Source organism: Hemitrygon akajei, chromosome 9, assembly GCF_048418815.1.
Source record: "Hemitrygon akajei chromosome 9, sHemAka1.3, whole genome shotgun sequence".
NCBI lineage: Eukaryota > Metazoa > Chordata > Chondrichthyes > Myliobatiformes > Dasyatidae > Hemitrygon > Hemitrygon akajei.
In genome coordinates this window covers 22,623,846-22,643,829 of record NC_133132.1, presented here as the reverse complement: position 1 = coordinate 22,643,829, position 19,984 = coordinate 22,623,846, and the positions used below count along the sequence as shown (strand labels likewise).

The 19,984-nt window shown below is 61.3% G+C and overlaps 1 protein-coding gene across 1 annotated transcript in view; it reads left to right on the top strand.

Moving 5' to 3' along the window:
- The window catches only part of LOC140732638 (T-box-containing protein TBX6L-like), a 36,860-nt gene extending 22,977 nt beyond the window's left edge, over positions 1–13,883 (top strand). Inside the window, exons 8-9 of the mRNA XM_073055335.1 lie at positions 13,232–13,302; positions 13,709–13,883. Coding sequence (XP_072911436.1) covers positions 13,232–13,302; positions 13,709–13,883 — 246 coding nt within the window. The remainder of the gene's footprint in view (positions 1–13,231; positions 13,303–13,708) is intronic.
- Positions 13,884–19,984: the final 6,101 nt, after the last annotated feature.

Sequence of the window (19,984 nt, the reverse complement as noted above, 5' to 3'; positions counted from 1 at the left end):
GATTCCTTAATTAAGGACCCCCATCACCCGGGACATGCCCTCTTCAAGGAGGGGTCCTGGAGCCTGAAGACAATCAACATTTCAGGAACAGCTTCTTCCTCTCAGCCATCAGCTTTCTCATTGACTTATTGAACCTACGTACACTACCTCAGTATTTCCCCTCTGTTTTTGCACTACTTATTTTTTATTTATACTACTTATTGCAACTTATAGTTTTTATTATAGTGTATTGCAATGTTGCTGCAAAACGGCAAATTTCACGACATACGCCGGCTAGATTAAACCTGATTTTGAGCAGAACGTAGGACATAGGTTAAGGGTGAAAGGTGAAATATTGAAGGGAACCCTGAGAGGGAACTTCTTCACTCAGAGAGTGGTGAGTGTGGGGGGTTTGGGTTTAACTTCAATGCGAGAGAATTTTGCATAAGCACAGAGATGGGAAGGCTATGGCTGAGGTACAAGTCAACGGGACCAGGCAGAATAATGGTTCAGCACGGACCAGGTGGACCGAACTGGCAGCTGCTGTGTGACTCAGTGATTGTCTGACTGCACTGGGGCTTTCTGGGTGAGGAGCTGCTGTGTGACTCGGTGATTGTCTGACTGCACTGGGGCTGTCTGGGTGAGGAGCTGCTGTGTGACTCGGTGATTGTCTGACTGCACTGGGGCTGTCTGGGTGAGGAGCTGCTGTGTGACTCGGTGATTGTCTGACTGCACTGGGGCTGTCTGGGTGAGGAGCTGCTGTGTGACTCGGTGATTGTCTGACTGCACTGGGGCTGTCTGGGTGAGGAGCTGCTGTGTGACTCGGTGATTGTCTGACTGCACTGGGGCTGTCTGGGTGAGGAGCTGCTGTGTGACTCGGTGATTGTCTGACTGCACTGGGGCTGTCTGGGTGAGGAGCTGCTGTGTGACTCGGTGATTGTCTGACTGCACTGGGGCTGTCTGGGTGAGGAGCTGCTGTGTGACTCGGTGATTGTCTGACTGCACTGGGGCTGTCTGGGTGAGGAGCTGCTGTGTGACTCGGTGATTGTCTGACTGCACTGGGGCTGTCTGGGTGAGGAGCTGCTGTGTGACTCGGTGATTGTCTGACTGCACTGGGGCTGTCTGGGTGAGGAGCTGCTGTGTGACTCGGTGATTGTCTGACTGCACTGGGGCTGTCTGGGTGAGGAGCTGCTGTGTGACTCGGTGATTGTCTGACTGCACTGGGGCTGTCTGGGTGAGGAGCTGCTGTGTGACTCGGTGATTGTCTGACTGCACTGGGGCTGTCTGGGTGAGGAGCTGCTGTGTGACTCGGTGATTGTCTGACTGCACTGGGGCTGTCTGGGTGAGGAGCTGCTGTGTGACTCGGTGATTGTCTGACTGCACTGGGGCTGTCTGGGTGAGGAGCTGCTGTGTGACTCGGTGATTGTCTGACTGCACTGGGGCTGTCTGGGTGAGGAGCTGCTGTGTGACTCGGTGATTGTCTGACTGCACTGGGGCTGTCTGGGTGAGGAGCTGCTGTGTGACTCGGTGATTGTCTGACTGCACTGGGGCTGTCTGGGTGAGGAGCTGCTGTGTGACTCGGTGATTGTCTGACTGCACTGGGGCTGTCTGGGTGAGGAGCTGCTGTGTGACTCGGTGATTGTCTGACTGCACTGGGGCTGTCTGGGTGAGGAGCTGCTGTGTGACTCGGTGATTGTCTGACTGCACTGGGGCTGTCTGGGTGAGGAGCTGCTGTGTGACTCGGTGATTGTCTGACTGCACTGGGGCTGTCTGGGTGAGGAGCTGCTGTGTGACTCGGTGATTGTCTGACTGCACTGGGGCTGTCTGGGTGAGGAGCTGCTGTGTGACTCGGTGATTGTCTGACTGCACTGGGGCTGTCTGGGTGAGGAGCTGCTGTGTGACTCGGTGATTGTCTGACTGCACTGGGGCTGTCTGGGTGAGGAGCTGCTGTGTGACTCGGTGATTGTCTGACTGCACTGGGGCTGTCTGGGTGAGGAGCTGCTGTGTGACTCGGTGATTGTCTGACTGCACTGGGGCTGTCTGGGTGAGGAGCTGCTGTGTGACTCGGTGATTGTCTGACTGCACTGGGGCTGTCTGGGTGAGGAGCTGCTGTGTGACTCGGTGATTGTCTGACTGCACTGGGGCTGTCTGGGTGAGGAGCTGCTGTGTGACTCGGTGATTGTCTGACTGCAATGGGGCTGTCTGGGTGAGGAGCTGCTGTGTGACTCGGTGATTGTCTGACTGCACTGGGGCTGCCTGGGTGAGGAGCTGCTTCCTCACAACAACTCAGCACCCGAGCTCTGTACGTGTGCTCTCACTGTGACTATACGTGCTGGCCCTGGTTTCCTCCCACATCCCAAAGGCCTGTGGGGTAACTGCCCAAGTAGTTTGCTCCTATTGTGAGGGAATGTGAGGGATAAAACTGATTGGAGGGATGTAATAGGACAGGACTGATGGGATTGCACTGACTGTGAAGAGGTAGGGTGCTCTGACCCGGGATGGACACTGAGGGTGAAGAGGTAGGGTGCTCTGACCCGGGATGGACACTGAGGGTGAGGAGGTAGGGTGCTGTGACCCGGGATGGACACTGAGGGTGAGGAGGTAGGGTGCAGTGACCCGGGATGGAGACTGAGGGTGTAGAGGTAGGGTGGTGTGACCCGGGATGGACACTGAGGGTGTAGAGGTAGGGTGGTGTGAGCCGGAATGGACACTGAGGGTGAAGAGGTAGGGTGCTGTGACCCGGGATGGACACTGAGGGTGAAGAGGTAGGGTGGTGTGACCCGGGATGGACACTGAGGTTGGAGGTAGGGTGCTCTGACCCGGGATGGACACTGAGGGTGAAGAGGTAGGGTGCTGTGACCCGGGATGGACACTGAGGGTGAAGAGGTAGGGTGGTGTGACCCGGGATGGACACTGAGGGTGAAGAGGTAGGGTGGTGTGACCCGGGATGGACACTGAGGGTGAGGAGGTAGGGTGGTGTGACCCGGGATGGACACTGAGGGTGAGGAGGTAGGGTGGTGTGACCCGGGATGGACACTGAGGGTGAAGAGGTAGGGTGGTGTGACCCGGGATGGACACTGAGGGTGAGGAGGTAGGGTGGTGTGACCCGGGATGGACACTGAGGGTGAAGAGGTAGGGTGGTGTGACCCGGGATGGACACTGAGGGTGAGGAGGTAGGGTGGTGTGACCCGGGATGGACACTGAGGGTGAGGAGGTAGGGTGGTGTGACCCGGGATGGACACTGAGGGTGAAGAGGTAGGGTGGTGTGACCCGGGATGGACACTGAGGGTGAAGAGGTAGGGTGGTGTGACCCGGGATGGACATTGAGGGTGAAGAGGTAGGGTGGTGTGACCCGGGATGGACACTGAGGGTGAGGAGGTAGGGTGGTGTGACCCGGGATGGACACTGAGGGTGAAGAGGTAGGGTGGTGTGACCCGGGATGGACACTGAGGGTGAGGAGGTAGGGTGGTGTGACCCGGGATGGACACTGAGGGTGAAGAGGTAGGGTGATGTGACCCGGGATGGACACTGAGGGTGAGGAGGTAGGGTGCTGTGACCCGGGGTGGACACTGAGGGTGAAGAGGTAGGGTGCTGTGACCCGGGATGGACACTGAGGGTGAGGAGGTAGGGTGGTGTGACCCGGGGTGGACACTGAGGGTGAAGAGGTAGGGTGCTGTGACCCGGGATGGACACTGAGGGTGAAGAGGTAGGGTGGTGAGACCCGGGATGGACACTGAGGGTGAATAGGTAGGGTGGTGTGACCCGGGATGGACACTGAGGGTGAAGAGGTAGGGTGGTGTGACCCAAGATGGACACTGAGGGTGAAGAGGTAGGGTGGTGTGACCCGGAATGGACACTGAGGGTGAGGAGGTAGGGTGGTGTGACCCGGGATGGACACTGAGGGTGAAGAGGTAGGGTGCTGTGACCCGGGGTGGACACTGAGGGTGAAGAGGTAGGGTGGTGTGACCCGGGATGGACACTGAGGGTGAAGAGGTAGGGTGGTGGGACCCGGGATGGACAATGAGGGTGAAGAGGTAGGGTGGTGTGACCCGGGATGGACACTGAGGGTGAAGAGGTAGGGTGGTGTGACCCGGGATGGACAATGAGGGTGAAGAGGTAGGGTGGTGTGACCCGGGATGGACACTGAGGGTGAAGAGGTAGGGTGGTGTGACCCGGGATGGACACTGAGGGTGAAGAGGTAGGGTGGTGTGACCCGGGATGGACACTGAGGGTGAAGAGGTAGGGTGGTGTGACCCGGGATGGACACTGAGGGTGAAGAGGTAGGGTGGTGTGACCCGGGATGGACACTGAGGGTGAAGAGGTAGGGTGGTGTGACCCGGGATGGACAATGAGGGTGAAGAGGTAGGGTGGTGTGACCCGGGATGGACACTGAGGGTGAAGAGGTAGGGTGCTGTGACCCGGGATGGACACTGAGGGTGAGGAGGTAGGGTGCTGTGACCGGGGATGGACACTGAGGGTGAAGAGCTAGGGTGGTGTGACCCGGGATGGACACTGAGGGTGAGGAGGTAGGGTGCTGTGACCCGGGATGGACACTGAGGGTGAAGAGGTAGGGTGGTGTGACCCAGGATGGACACTGAGGGTGAAGAGGTAGGGTGGTGTGACCCGGGGTGGACACTGAGGGTGAAGAGGTAGGGTGCTGTGACCCGGGATGGACACTGAGGGTGAAGAGGTAGGGTGGTGAGACCCGGGATGGACACTGAGGGTGAATAGGTAGGGTGGTGTGACCCGGGATGGACACTGAGGGTGAAGAGGTAGGGTGGTGTGACCCAAGATGGACACTGAGGGTGAAGAGGTAGGGTGGTGTGACCCGGGATGGACACTGAGGGTGAAGAGGTAGGGTGGTGTGACCCGGGATGGACACTGAGGGTGAAGAGGTAGGGTGGTGGGACCCGGGATGGACAATGAGGGTGAAGAGGTAGGGTGGTGTGACCCGGGATGGACACTGAGGGTGAAGAGGTAGGGTGGTGTGACCCGGGATGGACACTGAGGGTGAAGAGGTAGGGTGGTGTGACCCGGGATGGACAATGAGGGTGAAGAGGTAGGGTGGTGTGACCCGGGATGGACACTGAGGGTGAAGAGGTAGGGTGCTGTGACCCGGGATGGACACTGAGGGTGAAGAGGTAGGGTGCTGTGACCGGGGATGGACACTGAGGGTGAAGAGCTAGGGTGGTGTGACCTGGGATGGACACTGAGGGTGAGGAGGTAGGGTGCTGTGACCCGGGATGGACACTGAGGGTGAAGAGGTAGGGTGCTGTGACCCGGGATGGACACTGAGGGTGAAGAGGTAGGGTGCTGTGACCCGGGATGGACACTGAGGGTGAAGAGGTAGGGTGGTGTGACCCGGGGTGGACACTGAGGGTGAAGAGGTAGGGTGGTGTGACCCGGGGTGGACACTGAGGGTGAAGAGGTAGGGTGCTGTGACCCGGGATGGACACTGAGGGTGAAGAGGTAGAGTGGTGAGACCCGGGATGGACACTGAGGGTGAAGAGGTAGGGTGGTGTGACCCGGGATGGACAATGACGGTGAAGAGGTAGGGTGCTGTGACCCGGGGTGGACACTGAGGGTGAAGAGGTAGGGTGGTGTGACCCGGGGTGGACACTGAGGGTGAAGAGGTAGGGTGCTGTGACCCGGGATGGACACTGAGGGTGAAGAGGTAGAGTGGTGAGACCCGGGATGGACACTGAGGGTGAAGAGGTAGGGTGGTGTGACCCGGGATGGACACTGAGGGTGAAGAGGTAGGGTGGTGTGACCCAGGATGGACACTGAGGGTGAAGAGGTAGGGTGGTGTGACCCGGGGTGGACACTGAGGGTGAGGAGTTAGGGTGCTGTGACCCGGGATGGACACTGAGGGTGAGGAGTTAGGGTGCTGTGACCCGGGATGGACACTGACGGTGAAGAGGTAGGGTGGTGTGACCCGGGATGGACACTGAGGGTGAGGAGGTAGGGTGGTGTGACCCAAGATGGACACTGAGGGTGAAGAGGTAGGGTGCTGAGACCCGGGATGGACACTGAGGGTGAAGAGGTAGGGTGGTGTGACCCGGGATGGACACTGAGGGTGAAGAGGTAGGGTGGTGTGACCCGGGATGGACACTGAGGGTGAAGAGGTAGGGTGGTGTGACCCGGGATGGACACTGAGGGTGAAGAGGTAGGGTGCTGTGACCCGGGATGGACACTGAGGGTGAAGAGGTAGGGTGCTGTGACCCGGGATGGACACTGAGGGTGAAGAGGTAGGGTGGTGTGACCCGGGATGGACACTGAGGGTGAAGAGGTAGGGTGCTGTGACCCGGGATGGACACTGAGGGTGAAGAGGTAGGGTGGTGTGACCCGGGATGGACACTGAGGGTGAAGAGGTAGGGTGGTGTGACCCGGGATGGACACTGAGGGTGAAGAGGTAGGGTGGTGTGACCCGGGATGGACACTGAGGGTGAAGAGGTAGGGTGCTGTGACCCGGGATGGACACTGAGGGTGAAGAGGTAGGGTGGTGTGACCCGGGATGGACACTGAGGGTGAAGAGGTAGGGTGGTGTGACCCGGGATGGACACTGAGGGTGAAGAGGTAGGGTGCTGTGACCCGGGATGGACACTGAGGGTGAAGAGGTAGGGTGCTGTGACCCGGGATGGACACTGAGGGTGAAGAGGTAGGGTGGTGTGACCCGGGATGGACACTGAGGGTGAAGAGGTAGGGTGATGTGACCCGGGATGGACACTGAGGGTGAAGAGGTAGGGTGCTGTGACCCGGGATGGACACTGACGGTGAAGAGGTAGGGTGCTGTGACCCGGGATGGACACTGAGGGTGAAGAGGTAGGGTGGTGTGACCCGGGATGGACAATGAGGGTGAAGAGGTAGGGTGGTGTGACCCGGGGTGGACACTGAGGGTGAAGAGGTAGGGTGGTGTGACCCGGGATGGACAATGAGGGTGAAGAGGTAGGGTGGTGTGACCCGGGGTGGACACTGAGAGTGAGGAGGTAGGGTGCTGTGACCCGGGGTGGACACTGAGGGTGAGGAGGTAGGGTGGTGTGACCCGGGATGGACACTGAGGTGAAGAGGTAGGGTGGTGTGACCCGGGATGGACACTGAGGGTGAAGAGGTAGGGTGCTGTGACCCGGGATGGACACTGAGGGTGAAGAGGTAGGGTGCTGTGACCCGGGGTGGACACTGAGGGTGAAGAGGTAGGGTGGTGTGACCCGGGATGGACACTGAGAGTGAAGAGGTAGGGTGCTGTGACCCGGGGTGGACACTGAGGGTGAGGAGGTAGGGTGGTGTGACCCGGGATGGACACTGAGGGTGAAGAGGTAGGGTGCTGTGACCCGGGGTGGACACTGAGGGTGAAGAGGTAGGGTGGTGTGACCCGGGATGGACACTGAGGGTGAAGAGGTAGGGTGGTGTGACCCGGGGTGGACACTGAGGGTGAAGAGGTAGGGTACTGTGACCCGGGATGGACACTGAGGGTGAAGAGGTAGGGTGGTGTGACCCGGGGTGGACACTGAGGGTGAGGAGGTAGGGTGCTGTGACCCGGGGTGGACACTGAGGGTGAAGAGGTAGGGTGCTGTGACCCGGGGTGGACACTGAGGGTGAAGAGGTAGGGTGCTGTGACCCGGGGTGGACACTGAGGGTGAAGAGGTAGGGTGGTGTGACCCGGGATGGACACTGAGGGTGAAGAGGTAGGGTGGTGTGACCCGGGGTGGACACTGAGGGTGAAGAGGTAGGGTACTGTGACCCGGGATGGACACTGAGGGTGAAGAGGTAGGGTGGTGTGACCCGGGGTGGACACTGAGGGTGAGGAGGTAGGGTGCTGTGACCCGGGATGGACACTGAGGGTGAAGAGGTAGGGTGGTGTGACCCGGGATGGACACTGAGGGTGAAGAGGTAGGGTGGTGTGACCCGGGATGGACACTGAGGGTGAATAGGTAGGGTGGTGTGACCCGGGATGGACACTGAGGGTGAAGAGGTAGGGTGGTGTGACCCGGGATGGACACTGAGGGTGAAGAGGTAGGGTGGTGTGACCCGGGATGGACACTGAGGGTGAAGAGGTAGGGTGCTGTGACCCGGGGTGGACAATGACGGTGAAGAGGTAGGGTGCTGTGACCCGGGATGGACACTGAGGGTGAAGAGGTAGGGTGCTGTGACCCGGGATGGACACTGAGGGTGAAGAGGTAGGGTGGTGTGACCCGGGATGGACACTGACGGTGAAGAGGTAGGGTGCTGTGACCCGGGATGGACACTGAGGGTGAAGAGGTAGGGTGCTGTGACCCGGGATGGAGACTGACGGTGAAGAGGTAGGGTGGTGTGACCCGGGATGGACACTGAGGGTGAAGAGGTAGGGTGGTGTGACCCGGGATGGACACTGAGGGTGAAGAGGTAGGGTGGTGAGACCCGGGATGGACACTGAGGGTGAAGAGGTAGGGTGCTGTGACCCGGGATGGACACTGAGGGTGAAGAGGGAGGGTGCTGTGACCCGGGATGGACACTCAGGGTGAAGAGGTAGGGTGCTGTGACCCGGGATGGACACTGAGGGTGAAGAGGTAGGGTGCTGTGACGGGGATGGACACTGAGGGTGAAGAGGTAGGGTGATGTGACCCGGGATGGACACTGAGGGAGAGGAGGTAGGGTGCTGTGACCCGGGATGGACACTGAGGGTGAAGAGGTAGGGTGGTGTGACCCGGGATGGACACTGAGGGTGAAGAAGTAGGGTGGTGTGACCCGGGATGGACACAGAGGGTGAAGAGGTAGGGTGGTGTGACCCGGGATGGACACTGAGGGTGAAGAGGTAGGGTGGTGTGACCCGGGATGGACACTGAGGGTGAAGAGGTAGGGTGCTGTGACCCGGGATGGACACTGAGGGTGAAGAGGTAGGGTGCTGTGACCCGGGGTGGACACTGAGGGTGAAGAGGTAGGGTGGTGTGACCCGGGATGGACACAGAGGGTGAAGAGGTAGGGTGGTGTGACCCGGGATGGACACTGAGGGTGAAGAGGTAGGGTGGTGTGACCCGGGATGGACACAGAGGGTGAAGAGGTAGGGTGGTGTGACCCGGGATGGACACTGACGGTGAAGAGTTAGGGTGGTGTGACCCGGGATGGACACTGAGGGTGAAGAGGTAGGGTGGTGAGACCCGGGATGGACACTGAGGGTGAAGAGGTAGGGTGGTGTGACCCGGGATGGACACTGAGGGTGAAGAGGTAGGGTGGTGAGACCCGGGATGGACACTGAGGGTGAAGAGGTAGGGTGCTGTGACCCGGGATGGACACTGAGGGTGAAGAGGTAGGGTGCTGTGACCCGGGGTGGACACTGAGGGTGAAGAGGTAGGGTGGTGTGACCCGGGATGGACACTGAGGGTGAAGAGGTAGGGTGCTGTGACCCGGGATGGACACTGAGGTTGGAGGTAGGGTGCTGTGACGCGGGGTGGACACTGACGGTGAAGAGGTAGGGTGCTGTGACCCGGGATGGACACTGAGGGTGAAGAGGTAGGGTGGTGAGACCCGGGATGGACACTGAGGGTGAAGAGGTAGGGTGCTGTGACCCGGGGTGGACACTGAGGGTGAGGAGGTAGGGTGGTGTGACCCGGGATGGACACTGAGGTTGGAGGTAGGGTGCTGTGACCCGGGATGGACACTGAGGGTGAGGAGGTAGGGTGCTGTGACCCGGGATGGACACTGAGGGTGAAGAGGTAGGGTGCTGTGACCCGGGATGGACACTGAGGGTGAAGAGGTAGGGTGCTGTGACCCGGGGTGGACACTGAGGGTGAAGAGGTAGGGTGGTGTGACCCGGGATGGACACTGAGAGTGAAGAGGTAGGGTGCTGTGACCCGGGGTGGACACTGAGGGTGAGGAGGTAGGGTGGTGTGACCCGGGATGGACACTGAGGGTGAAGAGGTAGGGTGCTGTGACCCGGGGTGGACACTGAGGGTGAAGAGGTAGGGTGGTGTGACCCGGGATGGACACTGAGGGTGAAGAGGTAGGGTGGTGTGACCCGGGATGGACACTGAGGGTGAAGAGGTAGGGTGGTGTGACCCGGGGTGGACACTGAGGGTGAAGAGGTAGGGTACTGTGACCCGGGATGGACACTGAGGGTGAAGAGGTAGGGTGGTGTGACCCGGGGTGGACACTGAGGGTGAGGAGGTAGGGTGCTGTGACCCGGGATGGACACTGAGGGTGAAGAGGTAGGGTGGTGTGACCCGGGATGGACACTGAGGGTGAAGAGGTAGGATGGTGTGACCCGGGATGGACACTGAGGGTGAATAGGTAGGGTGGTGTGACCCGGGATGGACACTGAGGGTGAAGAGGTAGGGTGGTGTGACCCGGGATGGACACTGAGGGTGAAGAGGTAGGGTGGTGTGACCCGGGATGGACACTGAGGGTGAAGAGGTAGGGTGCTGTGACCCGGGGTGGACAATGACGGTGAAGAGGTAGGGTGCTGTGACCCGGGATGGACACTGAGGGTGAAGAGGTAGGGTGCTGTGACCCGGGATGGACACTGAGGGTGAAGAGGTAGGGTGGTGTGACCCGGGATGGACACTGACGGTGAAGAGGTAGGGTGCTGTGACCCGGGATGGACACTGAGGGTGAAGAGGTAGGGTGCTGTGACCCGGGATGGACACTGAGGGTGAAGAGGTAGGGTGGTGTGACCCGGGATGGACACTGACGGTGAAGAGGTAGGGTGCTGTGACCCGGGATGGACACTGAGGGTGAAGAGGTAGGGTGCTGTGACCCGGGATGGACACTGAGGGTGAAGAGGTAGGGTGGTGTGACCCGGGATGGACACTGACGGTGAAGAGGTAGGGTGCTGTGACCCGGGATGGACACTGAGGGTGAAGAGGTAGGGTGCTGTGACCCGGGATGGAGACTGACGGTGAAGAGGTAGGGTGGTGAGACCCGGGATGGACACTGAGGGTGAAGAGGTAGGGTGCTGTGACCCGGGATGGAGACTGACGGTGAAGAGGTAGGGTGCTGTGACCCGGGATGGACACTGAGGGTGAAGAGGTAGGGTGGTGTGACCCGGGATGGACACTGAGGGTGAAGAGGTAGGGTGGTGAGACCCGGGATGGACACTGAGGGTGAAGAGGTAGGGTGCTGTGACCCGGGATGGACACTGAGGGTGAAGAGGGAGGGTGCTGTGACCCGGGATGGACACTCAGGGTGAAGAGGTAGGGTGCTGTGACCCGGGATGGACACTGAGGGTGAAGAGGTAGGGTGCTGTGACGGGGATGGACACTGAGGGTGAAGAGGTAGGGTGATGTGACCCGGGATGGACACTGAGGGAGAGGAGGTAGGGTGCTGTGACCCGGGATGGACACTGAGGGTGAAGAGGTAGGGTGGTGTGACCCGGGATGGACACTGAGGGTGAAGAGGTAGGGTGGTGTGACCCGGGATGGACACAGAGGGTGAAGAGGTAGGGTGGTGTGACCCGGGATGGACACTGAGGGTGAAGAGGTAGGGTGGTGTGACCCGGGATGGACACTGAGGGTGAAGAGGTAGGGTGCTGTGACCCGGGGTGGACACTGAGGGTGAAGAGGTAGGGTGCTGTGACCCGGGATGGACACTGAGGGTGAAGAGGTAGGGTGCTGTGACCCGGGATGGACACTGAGGGTGAGGAGGTAGGGTGGTGTGACCCGGGATGGACACTGAGGGTGAAGAGGTAGGGTGGTGTGACCCGGGATGGACACTGAGGGTGAAGAGGTAGGGTGGTGTGACCCGGGATGGACACAGAGGGTGAAGAGGTAGGGTGGTGTGACCCGGGATGGACACTGAGGGTGAAGAGGTAGGGTGGTGTGACCCGGGGTGGACACTGAGGGTGAAGAGGTAGGGTGGTGTGACCCGGGATGGACACAGAGGGTGAAGAGGTAGGGTGGTGTGACCCGGGATGGACACTGACGGTGAAGAGGTAGGGTGGTGTGACCCGGGATGGACACTGAGGGTGAAGAGGTAGGGTGGTGAGACCCGGGATGGACACTGAGGGTGAAGAGGTAGGGTGGTGTGACCCGGGATGGACACTGAGGGTGAAGAGGTAGGGTGGTGAGACCCGGGATGGACACTGAGGGTGAAGAGGTAGGGTGCTGTGACCCGGGATGGACACTGAGGGTGAAGAGGTAGGGTGCTGTGACCCGGGGTGGACACTGAGGGTGAAGAGGTAGGGTGGTGTGACCCGGGATGGACACTGAGGGTGAAGAGGTAGGGTGCTGTGACCCGGGATGGACACTGAGGTTGGAGGTAGGGTGCTGTGACGCGGGGTGGACACTGACGGTGAAGAGGTAGGGTGCTGTGACCCGGGATGGACACTGACGGTGAAGAGGTAGGGTGGTGAGACCCGGGATGGACACTGAGGGTGAAGAGGTAGGGTGCTGTGACCCGGGGTGGACACTGAGGGTGAGGAGGTAGGGTGGTGTGACCCGGGATGGACACTGAGGTTGGAGGTAGGGTGCTGTGACCCGGGATGGACACTGAGGGTGAGGAGGTAGGGTGCTGTGACCCGGGATGGACACTGAGGGTGAAGAGGTAGGGTGCTGTGACCCGGGATGGACACTGAGGTTGGAGGTAGGGTGCTGTGACGCGGGGTGGACACTGACGGTGAAGAGGTAGGGTGGTGAGACCCGGGATGGACACTGAGGTTGGAGGTAGGGTGCTGTGACCCGGGATGGACACTGAGGGTGAAGAGGTAGGGTGGTGTGACCCGGGATGGACACTGACGGTGAAGAGGTAGGGTGGTGAGACCCGGGATGGACACTGAGGGTGAAGAGGTAGGGTGCTGTGACCCGGGATGGACACTGACGGTGAAGAGGTAGGGTGGTGAGACCCGGGATGGACACTGAGGGTGAAGAGGTAGGGTGCTGTGACCCGGGATGGACACTGAGGGTGAAGAGGTAGGGTGCTGTGACCCGGGATGGACACTGAGGGTGAAGAGGTAGGGTGGTGTGACCCGGGATGGACACTGAGGTTGGAGGTAGGGTGCTGTGACGCGGGGTGGACACTGACGGTGAAGAGGTAGGGTGCTGTGACCCGGGATGGACACTGAGGGTGAGGAGGTAGGGTGGTGTGACCCAAGATGGACACTGAGGGTGAAGAGGTAGGGTGCTGAGACCCGGGATGGACACTGAGGGTGAAGAGGTAGGGTGGTGTGACCCGGGATGGACACTGAGGGTGAAGAGGTAGGGTGATGTGACCCGGGGTGGATACTGAGGGTGAAGAGGTAGGGTGCTGTGATCCGGGATGGACACTGATAAAGCGCCCTTCGTTCCAGATTACCAAATTGAAGATTGACCACAATCCGTTTGCCAAAGGATTCAGAGAGGCTGGATTTAACAACAAAAGGTAAATTCTGACTTTTCACTCTGCGCGTTACATAAGATGTGGGCCCTGTGAGCTGCCTTGTACACACAATGACTTTGATTTCCGAAATGTGGCAGACAGGGGGCAGAGCCTCTGCTCTGCAGCTCCAGACTGGAGTGCAAACCTCACTTCAGGCGCTGTCTGTGTGGAGTCTGCAGGTTTTCCCTGTGACCGCCTCAGTTTCCTTGGAGGAAGTTTGGTAGCTGTAAATTGGTGTGGAGTGGAGTTGTTGGGAATTGAAGAAAATGTGGACTGATGGGTTTGCTCTGAGAGACTGTACAGATTCAATGGGCCAAATGGTCTCCTCCTAAGCTCCAAGGGAAGGGTAGGTGGGTGGGATACATCATTGGGCAGGTCCCACGACTCACCAGATCTACCGTCTCCACAGGCAGCGGGCAGCCAGGAGCCAGTCCAGCCAGAGCAGCAGCAGCAAGCGGCCGAGGACGGAGGCTGGCAGCCCCGAGCCCGGGCTGGGAGAGCTCGAGCAGGGCAGTGCTGGTGAGACGTGTGGGGGGTCATGGGGAGTGTGGAGTGTCAGGCACACAAAGAAGGAGAATTGGTGACAGGGGTTCAGTCCCAACCTCTGGTGCTATGTTTGTGTAGTCATGTAGATTTCCCCGAATGCTCCACTTTTCTCCAACAACTTAACGACATGCAGGTTGGTGGCTTATCACCCTAGATTGCCCCCAGTGTGTGGGTGACGGGTGGGGAGCTGGTGGGTGCGTGTGGGTGACGGGTGGGGAACTGGTGGGGGTGTGAGTGAGGAGCTGGTGGGTGTGTGTGGGTGACGGGTGGGGAACTGGTGGGGGTGTGAGTGAGGAGCTGGTGGGTGTGTGTGGGTGACGGGTGGGGAACTGGTGGGGGTGTGAGTGAGGAGCTGGTGAGGTGTGTGTGGGTGACGGGTGGGGAACTGGTGGGGGTGTGTGGGTGACGGGTTGGGAACTGGTGGGGGTGTGAGTGAGGAGCTGGTGGGTGTGTGTGGGTGACGGGTGGGGAACTGGTGGGGGTGTGAGTGAGGAGCTGGTGGCTGTGTGTGGGTGACGGGTGGGGAACTGGTGGGGGTGTGAGTGAGGAGCTGGTGGGTGTGTGTGGGTGACGGGTGGGGAACTGGTGGGGGTGTGAGTGAGGAGCTAGTGGGTGTGTGAGGGTGACGGGTGGGGAACTGGTGGGGGTGTGAGTGAGGAGCTAGTGGGTGTGTGTGGGTGACGGGTGGGGAACTGGTGGGGTCTGTGTGGGTGACGGGTGGGGAACTGGTGGGGGTGTGACTGAGGAGCTGGTGGGGTGTGTGTGGGTGACGGGTGGGGAACTGGTGGGGGTGTGTGGGTGAAGGGGGGGGAACTGGTGGGGGTGTGAGTGAGGAGCTGGTGGGTGTGTGTGGGTGACGGGAGGGAAACTGGTGGGGGTGTGAGTGAGGAGCTGGTGGCTGTGTGTGGGTGACGGGGGGGAAACTGGTGGGGGTGTGAGTGAGGAGCTGGTGGGGTGTGTGTGGGTGATGGGTGGGGAACTGGTGGGGGTGTGAGTGAGGAGCTGGTGGGGGTGTGTGGGTGACGGGTTGGGAACTGGTGGGGTGTGAGTGGGGAACTGGTGTGTGTGTGTGGGTGACGGGTGGGGAAACTGGTGGGGGTGTGAGTGAGGAGCTGGTGGGTGTGTGTGGGTGACGGGGGGGAAACTGGTGGGGGTGTGAGTAAGGAGCTCGTGGGGTGTGTGTGGGTGACAGGTGGGGAACTGGTGGGGGTGTGAGTGAGGAGCTGGTGGGGTGTGTGTGGGTGACGGGTGGGGAACTGGTGGGGGTGTGAGTGAGGAGCTGGTGGGGGTGTGTGGGTGACGGGTGGGGAACTGGTGGGGGTGACGGGTGGGGAGCTGGTGGGGGGTGTGTGGGTGACGGGTGGGGAACTGGTGGGGGTGTGAGTGAGGAGCTGGTGGGGGGTGTGTGGGTGACGGGTGGGGAACTGGTGGGGGTGTGAGTGAGGAGCTGGTGGGGGTGTGTGGGTGACGGGTGGGGAACTGGTGGGGGTGACGGGTGGGGAACTGGTGGGGGGTGTGTGGGTGACGGGTGGGGAACTGGTGGGGGTGTGAGTGGGTGACGGGTGGGGAACTGGTGGGGGGGTGTGGGTGACGGGTGGGGAACTGGTGGGGGGTGTGTGGGTGACCGGTGGGGAACTGGTGGGGGTGTGAGTGGGTGAAGGGTGGGGAACTGGAGGGGGTGACGGGTGGGGAACTGGTGGGGGGTGTGTGGGTGACGGGTGGGGAACTGGTGGGGGTGTGTGGGTGACGGTTGGGGAACTAGTGGGGGTGTGAGTGAGGAGCTGGTGGGGGTGTGTGGTTGACGGGTGGGGAACTGGTGGGGGTGAAGGGTGGGGAACTGGTGGGGGTGTGAGTGAGGAGCTGGTGGGGTGTGTGTGGGTGACGGGTGGGGAACTGGTGGGGTTGTGAGTGAGGAGCTGGTGGTGTGTGTGGGTGACGGGTGGGGAACTGGTGGGGGTGTGAGTGAGGAGCTGGTGGGGGTGTGTGGGTGACGGGTGGGGAACTGGTGGGGGTGTGTGTGAGGAACTGGTGTGGGTGTGAGTGAGGAACTGGTGGGGGTGTGAGTGAGGAGCTGGTGGGGGTGTGTGGTTGACGGGTGGGGAACTGGTGGGGGTGAAGGGTGGGGAACTGGTGGGGGTGTGAGTGAGGAGCTGGTGGGGTGTGTGTGGGTGACGGGTGGGGAACTGGTGGGGTTGTGAGTGAGGAGCTGGTGGTGTGTGTGGGTGACGGGTGGGGAACTGGTGGGGGTGTGTGGGTGACGGGTGATGTGGGGGTGGGTGTGTGTGGGTGACGGGTGGGGAACTGGTGGGGGTGTGAGTGAGGAGCTGGTGGGGGTGTGTGGGTGACGGGTGGGGAACTGGTGGGGGTGTGTGTGAGGAACTGGTGTGGGTGTGAGTGAGGAACTGGTGGGGGGTGTGAGTGAGGAGCTGGTGGGTGTGTGTGGGTGACGGGTGGGGAACTGGTGGGTGTGTGAGTGAGGAGCTGGTGGGTGTGTGTGGGTGACAGGTGGGGAACTGGTGGGGGTGTGTGTGAGGAACTGGTGGGGGTGTGAGTGAGGAGCTGGTGGGGTGTGTGGGTGACGGGTGGGGAACTGGTGGGGGTGTGAGTGAGGAACTGGTGGGTGTGTGTGGGTGACGGGTGGGGAACTGGTGGGGGTGTGAGTGAGGAACTGGTGGGGTGTGGGTGACGGGTGAGGTGGGGGTGGGTGTGTGTGGGTGACGGGTGGGGAACTGGTGGGGTGTGTGTGGGTGACGGGTGGGGAACTGGTGGGGGTGTGAGTGAGGAACTGGTGGGTGTGTGTGGGTGACGGGTGGGGAACTGGTGGGTGTGTGTGGGTGACGGGTGGGGAACTGGTGGGGGTGTGAGTGAGGAGCTGGTGGGGTGTGTGTGGGTGATGGGTGGGGAACTGGTGGGGGTGTGAGTGAGGAGCTGGTGTGTGTGTGTGGGTGACAGGTGGGGAACTGGTGGGGGTGTGAGTGAGGAGCTGGTGGGGTGTGTGTGGGTGACGGGTGGGAAACTGGTGGGGGTGTGAGTGAGGAGCTGGTGGGTGTGTGTGGGTGACGGGTGGGGAACTGGTGGGGGTGTGAGTGAGGAACTGGTGGGTGTGTGTGGGTGACGGGTGGGGAACTGGTGGGGGTGTGAGTGAGGAACTGGTGGGGGTGTGAGTGAGGAACTGGTGGGGTGTGGGTGACGGGTGAGGTGGGGGTGGGTGTGTGTGGGTGACGGGTGGGGAACTGGTGGGGGTGTGTGGGTGACGGGTGGGGAACTGGTGGGGGTGTGAGTGAGGAACTGGTGGGGTGTGTGTGGGTGACGGGTGAGGAGCTGGTGGGTGTGTGTGGGTGACGGGTGGGGAACTGGTGGGGTGTGTGTGGGTGACGGGTGGGGAACTGGTGTGGGTGTGAGTGAGGAACTGGTGGGGGTGTGAGTGAGGAGCTGGTGGGGTGTGTGAGTGAGGAGCTGGTGGTGTCTGTGGGTGACGGGTGGGGAACTGGTGGGGGTGTGAGTGAGGAGCTGGTGGGTGTGTGTGGGTGACGGGTGGGGAACTGGTGGGGTGTGAGTGAGGAGCTGTTGGGGGTGTGTGGGTCACGGGTGGGGAACTGGTGGGGTGTGAGTGAGGAGCTGGTGGGGTGTGTGTGGGTGACGGGTGGGGAACTGGTGGGGGTGTGTGGGTGACGGGTGGGGAACTGGTGGGGGTGTGAGTGAGGAACTGGTGGGGTGTGTGTGGGTGACGGGTGAGGAGCTGGTGGGTGTGTGAGTCAGGAGCTGGTGGGGTGTGTGTGGGTGACGGGTGGGGAACTGGTGGGGGTGTGAGTGAGGAGCTGGTGTGTGTGTGTGGGTGACAGGTGGGGAACTGGTGGGGGTGTGAGTGAGGAGCTGGTGGGGTGTGAGTGAGGAGCTGGTGGGGTGTGTGTGGGTGACGGGTGGGGAACTGGTGGGGGTGTGAGTGAGGAACTGGTGGGGTGTGTGTGGGTGACGGGTGGGGAACTGGTGGGGGTGTGAGTGAGGAGCTGGTGGGGTGTGTGTGGGTGACGGGTGGGGAACTGGTGGGGTGTGAGTGAGGAGCTGGTGGGGTGTGTGTGGGTGACGGGTGGGGAACTGGTGGGGGTGTGTGGGTGACGGGTGGGGAACTGGTGGGGGTGTGAGTGAGGAACTGGTGGGGTGTGTGTGGGTGACGGGTGAGGAGCTGGTGGGTGTGTGAGTCAGGAGCTGGTGGGGTGTGTGTGGGTGACGGGTGGGGAACTGGTGGGGGTGTGAGTGAGGAGCTGGTGTGTGTGTGTGGGTGACAGGTGGGGAACTGGTGGGGGTGTGAGTGAGGAGCTGGTGGGGTGTGAGTGAGGAGCTGGTGGGGTGTGTGTGGGTGACGGGTGGGGAACTGGTGGGGGTGTGAGTCAGGAGCTGGTGGGGTGTGTGTGGGTGACGGGTGGGGAACTGGTGGGGGTGTGAGTGAGGAGCTGGTGTGTGTGTGTGGGTGACAGGTGGGGAACTGGTGGGGGTGTGAGTGAGGAGCTGGTGGGGTGTGAGTGAGGAGCTGGTGAGGTGTGTGTGGGTGACGGGTGGGGAACTGGTGGGGGTGTGTGGGTGACGGGTGTGGAACTGGTGGGGGTGTGAGTGAGGAACTGGTGGGGGTGTGTGTGGGTGACGGGTGGGGAACTGGTGTGGGTGTGAGTGAGGAACTGGTGGGGTGTGTGTGGGTGAACGGGTGGGGAACTGGTGTGGGTGTGAGTGAGGAACTGGTGGGGTGTGTGTGGGTGACGGGTGGGGAACTGGTGGGGGTGTGAGTGAGGAGCTGGTGGGTGTGTGTTTGGTGATGGGTGAGGAACTGGTGGGGGTGTGAGTGAGGAGCTGGTGGGGTGTGTGAGTGAGGAGCTGGTGATGTGTTTGGGTGACGGGTGGGGAACTGGTGGGGGTGTGAGTGAGGAGCTGGTGGGTGTGTGTGGGTGACGGGGTGGGGAACTGGTGGGGTGTGAGTGAGGGAGCTGTTTGGGGTGTGTGTGGGTGACGGTGGGGAAACTGGTGGGGTGTGAGTGAGGAGCTGGTGGGGTGTGTGTGGGTGACGGGTGGGGAACTGGTGGGGGTGTGAGTGAGGAGCTGGTGGGTGTGTGTGGGTGACGGGTGGGGAACTGGTGGGGGTGTGAGTGAGGAGCTGGTGGGTGTGTGTGGGGTGACGTGGTGGGGAACTGGTGGGGTGTGAGTGAGGAGCTGGTGGGGTGTGTGTGGGTGAGCGGTGGGGAACTGGTGGGGGTGTGAGTGAGGAGCTGGTGGTGTGTGTGGGTGACGGGTGGGAACTGGTGGGGTGTGAGTGAGGAGCTGTTGGGGGTGTGTGGGTGACGGTGGGGGAACTGGTGGGGGTGTGAGTGAGGAGCTGGTGGGGTGTGTGTGGGTGACGGGTGGGGAACTGGTGGGGGTGTGAGTGAGGAGCTGGTGGGTGTGTGTGGGTGACGGGTGGGGAACTGGTGGGGTTTGAGTGAGGAGCTGTTGGGGGTGTGTGGGTGACGGGTGGGGAAACTGGTGGGGGTGTGAGTGAGGAGCTGGTGGGGGTGTGTGTGGGTGACAGGTGGGGAACTGGTGGGGGGTGTGAGTGAGGAGCAGGTGGGTGTGTGTGGGTGACGGGTGGGGGAACTGGTGGGGTGTGAGTGAGGAGCTGGTGGTGTGTGTGGGTGACGGGTGGGGAACTGGTGGGGGTGTGTGGGTGACGGGTGAGGTGGGGGGTGGGTGTGTGTGGGTGACGGGTGGGGAACTGGTCGGGGGTGTGAGTCAGGAGCTGGTGGGGTGTGTGTGGGTGACGGGTGGGGAAACTGGTGGGGGTGTGAGTGAGGAGCTGGTGTGTGTGTGTGGGTGACAGGTGGGGAACTGGTGGGGGGTGTGAGTGAGGAGCTGGTGGGGTGTGTGTGGGTGACGGGTGGGGAACTGATGTGGGGTGTGAGTGAGGAACTGGTGGGGGTTAGAGTGAGGAGCTGGTGAGGTGTGTGTGTGGGTGACGGGTGGGGAACTGGTGGGGGTGTGAGTGAGGAGCTGGCTGGGGGTGTGTGGGTGACGGGTGTGGAACTGGTGGGGGTGTGAGTGAGGAACTGGTGGGGTGTGTGTGGGTGACGGGTGGGGAACTGGTGTGGGTGTGAGTGAGGAACTGGTGGGGGTGTGA